The 5,895-nt window shown below is 50.0% G+C and overlaps 1 protein-coding gene across 1 annotated transcript in view; it reads right to left on the bottom strand.

Moving 5' to 3' along the window:
• Positions 1–5,895, bottom strand: part of LOC106805129 (BTB/POZ domain-containing protein kctd15-like) — a 22,607-nt gene that overhangs the window by 2,874 nt on the left and 13,838 nt on the right. Inside the window, exons 2-4 of the mRNA XM_014806611.1 lie at positions 5,506–5,610; positions 1,115–1,292; positions 159–449 (exon numbers count right to left, since the gene is read on the bottom strand). Coding sequence (XP_014662097.1) covers positions 159–449; positions 1,115–1,292; positions 5,506–5,610 — 574 coding nt within the window. The remainder of the gene's footprint in view (positions 1–158; positions 450–1,114; positions 1,293–5,505; positions 5,611–5,895) is intronic.

The raw sequence follows: 5,895 nt of genomic DNA, 5'->3' as shown, positions 1-5,895 counted from the left end.
CTCACTCACTCACTCACTCACTCACTCACTCACTCACTCACTCACTCGCTCACTCGCTCGCTCACCCAGCCGCCCGCCCGCCAAACCGCCCGCCCACCCTCCCACTCACCCGCCCATCCATCCTACCACCCACCCTACTCACCCACCCTCCCACTCACCTGCAACGAGTTGAGTTTACAGTAGCCGTTGATCGGAAAGCGGATGACGTAGCGCGGGTCCTGACTCCAGCCCGTGTTGCGGCCGTCCATCAGCGCCTGCTGGATCTCCGGGAAGATCTCCTCGATCGTGTTGCGCTCGCCGCTGAGCGTGATGCGCTCGCCGAGGTCCGGGGACACGTGCATGGCGATGCACTCGTAGTCGCGCGCGCACGCCGCATCGTCGTCCTCGGCGAGTCCGTGCTGCTGCTGCTCGGCATGAGACTTCCCCTCGTCCGCGCTGCTACTCGTCACCTGAGAGGAGGAGAATAGTGTGAGCGGGCGAAGGGTGAGAGGGAGAGGGTGAGGGTGAAAAGCGGGTGTGAGATGTAGGAGTGATAGAGAGAGGGGGGGTGGAAAGGGAGAGGGAGCGAGAAAGTGACGGGAGAGAAAGCGGAGGGGGGTGCGCTAAATGGAGGAAGAAAGAGATGGGGAGAGAGCGATAAGAGGGAAGGAGAAAAAGTGACGAGGAAAGGGGGGATATGAGAGAGGGGTAGAGAGGGTGAGAGAAAGGGAGAAAGAAACAGATGATGACAAGGAGAGCAGAGACAGTCACGGAAGGAGGGTGGGAGTGGCGAAGGCAATGAACGCACCAACGCACACGCGCACGCACGTAGAAACGTAGGCACGCACCCACGCACGCGCGCGCGCACGCACTCGCGCACTCACGCACGCACACGCGCACATACGCACGCACACGCGCACATACGCACGAGCCGTGAAAGCGCGAAGATTGCAGCATCTACCCGTAAAGGCATTATTTAGTTCGTCCGCTATTTTAAACGTAGTCTAGCTAGTTTAAACGTAGTCTAGCTATAGTTTAAACGTAGTCTAGCTAGTTTAAACGTAGTCTAGCTATAGTTTAAACGTAGTCTAGCTAGTTTAAACGTATATTCAGTTCGTTTGCGTCGATGTCTTACCCCTCGATTGTTCTTGCGGCTGTTTGGTCGGCTGTAGCCCCTGTCGACGCGGTACTTGTCCAGTTCCTTCAACATCGGCTGGATGTCGTAATACTTTGCCTCTATCCACAGCATGTCCATGAACATGAAGTTGTCGGGAAGCAGCAGCTGTCCCGTCCGTAGAAAGCTCAGCACGTACCTAATTTCTCAATAGAAAAACGAATTTTTTTTAATGCTTCTTTGGATTGAGTAATTTACTTGTTAATTTCGGTTACGGGGCCAGCCCGTCGGTATTAGACAAAGTCGGATTAACTCATTCATCGTCGTTTTCTTGTCTTATCGAATTAATTACAAAGCTTGGTATTGATGTGTAGAATAGCGAGCTGCGTATACCGAAGTGAACACGTCACCTATGCTCAACTATATGTCATAGAACCTTGACAAGTAACTGGGTCCAGTGGGTCAAGAACTCTGAATCATATACTAGAATGAATTTTCTCTATTTCAATCATTTTTCTCTCTATACGAGTGCTTGCCAATGGCTTAGAGCAGCGTATAGCAAAGGAACGGTTATAGCAGCATATTAATTATGCAATAATATTAAAATTGCATGGAAATACGAAAGCAAACATAGTTGACAACGACGTTATTATATATATATATATATATAAATAACCCCATATTTTCTTTAGTTAATTTTGCGTTACATGGTTATAAAATGACCATATTGAACCCATCATGACGTGGAAACATGCTTTTCCTTACTCCACATGCAAAAAAATGTTTCACAACAGAAGGCACTACTTCTCCGAAAAATATGACGAAGAAATCCGAATGTTTCGGAGTTGGTTGACTTTTTCCAACACCAGATGGCAGGAGAGTGGGAATTGCTTTGCAGCCGCGAGACTCCCTCGTAGTTCTCACCCAGGTAATTGGCAACCACCCGCCTGCCTTCCTACCCGTTCTTAGATCCCCCGATTTCCGTAGTTTTCTCGACACTCGAATGCTCGTTCGTTTCTAGACTAGACTGTTTCTAGAGGAAACTGACGGCATAATTAAAACCTGCAGATGTGCTGGCGCGATGCGACCGGGGGCGAAACGAATGAGTAATGAAACAGTTAAGCAAGACGAGCTGCGGCCACTTCTGCTCGGCGAGTTTCCTTTGTTGCAAGCCGTTGACAGATAATGCGTCGATAGTCGAGCAACTGTTATTGAAGAACAGAACAAGACGCCAACCAACACCCAAATCTTTTCTCGACATTTTTTTTTCTAGTTACTACTCGCGTAAACGAAAGCGTTAAGGGAGACGCTAGGAAAAGTTAATATTTGTTTATAAAGACGCAAACTATTTCGCGTATGTGAATTGCTTTAATTTGAAGTAGATTGCGTAGATCGGGACAATAGTTGCAATAATTGTTATTGGCGGGTTTGTTCTGGCTATGAAATTCGCACACATGATTGGTAGGCAAGAGCCGCGATACAGCACGCGTTCCCAAACTGGCCTAGCAATGCGATTTGCGAAAACTCAATTATGAAGGAAATTTAAACAACTAAAGCACACGAACAGTTACGGCTTATGGGTCCCACAATCTTTGCGAGTCGAAATAGGTCGCTGACTCGTAACGACCATTGCTATACAGTCACTGCAAAGACTGCGTCGTTACGCCGAACCCTTGAAAGAAATGTCTCGCCACATGTTATTATTAATATTAGAGAGATATGATTAGAAGCACGCGATTAGAATAAGCAAGCCATTGTAACAAACGAGTATTTCTCTGGCATTCTCTCGGGGCAGGCGCGGTCGTTCGGAGCCGTGAGGCAGTCGCAATTGACAGATCTGGGAGCCGACTGTTGTGTACGGTACAACGCCATGTAGCACCACCATTGGTAGCGTACACTGCCGCCGGCCGAAAACATACGCCAAGGTCAAGAGAGGATATTCGAGAAGTATGTATAACGCTATGGACTGATATCGTAGTATAAGATAATGAATTCAAACTTTGATAATAATAACTCTGACGTAGCAACTTCGCACACACGGTCGTGGGTGTGGTGGTAGTGATGGGGCCAGACCTACAGCTGTTTTGTACCGTTACGTTGAGTAAGGTGTAACGAAAAGGATGCAGAACGAACGCAAAGAGTTCGTTTTAGTGTAATCTTTCGTCAACACATGCTTGCTACTGTTAGCGAAACGCGCATAGTGCACATGCTGTTTCCAAACAACCCGAGCAAGCTTTGCCTACCGGGTGAAGCCAATCGGGAATATAACTAACGCAAAATGTTTAGCATTTTAGAGACAAAAAATCATCAGAAAAAGATCGCAACATTTTTGAATTGGCACGCAGCCTTTTCATAAATGGCATTCGCGACTGATCTCTGCCCACTACATCCTCGCCCGGTTCTGAAAGCTCAGTGACATCAATTTGACGATACCCGCACATCTAAACTAAGTTGGTCTCTTTTAGGAATGCACACGGTAACCACTGTAATGCATAATGAAATCGCGAAGCGACGGGAGAACCACGGTCTTTGAGAATCCACTACTGCGCTTCGCAACAGGTTTTCACTCAAGGATGCCTAATGGGACAACGTCGTGTAGCATAGCTGAGAAAGAACGCATATTCCCACTCGAAAGCTGTGGGCGCGACACGAATGTAACACTCGCACATATGCTGTTTAAAGAAGATAGGGCCAGAATCCGCGAAATTTATTGTGTGGCCTCGGGGTCTGTGTCTTGTCGGCGCTAAACCTGACGCAACAGCCTGCAAACCCAACAGGCCTTTCAGCGAAGCAGCAGAAACCTTCGTTGTCAGGGTAACGGGCGTTTTAGCTCGCGGCTAAACTAGTCTAGGCGTATAACGAGGGCCTTAGGTTCTTGGATAAGCACACTGAGAACGCACGCATACACAATGCGTTAGGTTGGGTAATGGGTGGATGAGGTTCGCGACATATCAATGAAGAAATATCTCTACTAGGTTCACTCTATTACATACTCTATTAGCGTATTGTTGTTTTCTCTCGGTTAGAGTGAGCTATATGTGAGCTATTCTGCCTATATGTGCATTGATGCTCTCTGTACATATACATGGCCAGGCTGCAAGAACACAGACACACACACACACAAACACGCACGCACACACACAAACACGCACATACAAGCGCGCGCACACACACGAGCTGGGCCGGTTCGACACTGGCCACACACGCACGCTCGGACTCACGCTCGCACTTAACGCACACACATCCAGAAAGAGAGTGAGAGAGATGGGGTTAGCGAGAGTGAGTGAGAGAAGAATGTACGCACGCACGCACGCACGCACGCACGCAAACACGCATGCACGCACGCATAGCGTAATATCACAGGAGTCCAGGCCAACTATTTATTGGCCAGAGAGCTAATACTGACACAGCTGCGCGATGCAGAGTGAGATCTAATGAGAATACAAATGAAACGGAAACATATACCGCGCGCCTCGCTGCGAGCATGGCAGCAGCAGCAGCAGCAATATCAGCAACAACACACAACAACAGCAGCAGCAACAAACAGCAACAGCAGCAGCAGCAGCAACAAAACACAACTGCAGCAGCAGCAACAGCAGGAACAGCAGCAGCAGCAGCGGCGGCAGCAACAGCAGCAACAACAAACAACAGCAGCAGCAGCGGCGGCAGCAGCAGCAGCAGCGGCGGCAGCAGCAGCAGCAGCAGCAACAACAACAAACAACAGCAGCAACAGCAGCAACAGCAGCAGCAGCAGCAACAGCAGCAGCAGCAGCAACAACAAACAACAGCAGCAGCATCAGCCGCAGCAACAGCAGCAGCAGATAGCGGCGGGCTGTCATCGCCGGCTACGCTTATTGCGTCGTCGGCCCCGGAGCGTCTCAGCGAAGTGAGCGCGGCTCTATTGCTCACTCCCGCCGTGCCAGAGTCACACCTGCTCTCCGCGCGCCGCCCGCATCCAGTATTCGGGAGGAGGAATTGCCGCGGGGCGCGCGCGCTGTGCGGACTTGCTGTACGCGCACGCGGCCGCCGGCAATGCTGCACGCAGCGCTCTCAGACGCTGACAGGCACGACTCAGCAGCGGCTGCCGCGGCGCTCGATGCGCCGCCGCCGGGCATGGCGCCGCCGATGTTGTCGCCAGCGAGATATAGCTAGGAACTATGCGGCTTGCCTCCGGCGTGTAATCGTAATGCGCACACGCGGCGCGCACGCATGCACGCACGCACACGCACACACAGACGCGCACGCACTCACACACAATGGAGCGCACGCACATACGTAAGCAGCACGGTATGTGTTACACATCCACGCGTGTAGTGCTTCGCGAATAAGGTTATATCCACTAATATATATATAATATATATATATAGTTCCTGGGATTTTCCCCGATGCGAATTCATAGCTTTAGTACTCACCGGAACATTTTTCCATCTCTGTCGATGAAGTAATGCTGCTTCAGACTATCGAGGACGATGGGAATGCTGCCGTTGAACAGACGTGCCAGCCTTGACTCTGGATATCTGAAATACCCGTAGCTGTTATATACAGTTGGCGCTTCTTACTTATACGATCAACATTTAATCAATACGAACACTGCAGATCTTTCGAAACGAGACAATACCATTGCACACACGCATACAAACACACCTCACATCCTCACATACACGCGCACGTGTGCGCACACGCACGCGCGCGCACATACGCACACACACACACACACACACACACACACACACACACACACACACACACACACACACACACACACACACACACACACACACACACACACACACACACACACA

Source organism: Priapulus caudatus, unplaced genomic scaffold (assembly GCF_000485595.1).
Source record: "Priapulus caudatus unplaced genomic scaffold, Priapulus_caudatus-5.0.1 Scaffold101, whole genome shotgun sequence".
Lineage (NCBI taxonomy): Eukaryota > Metazoa > Priapulida > Priapulimorpha > Priapulimorphida > Priapulidae > Priapulus > Priapulus caudatus.
The sequence above is the reverse complement of the archived record's forward strand: the minus strand, read 5'-3'. Positions and strand labels throughout refer to the sequence as shown.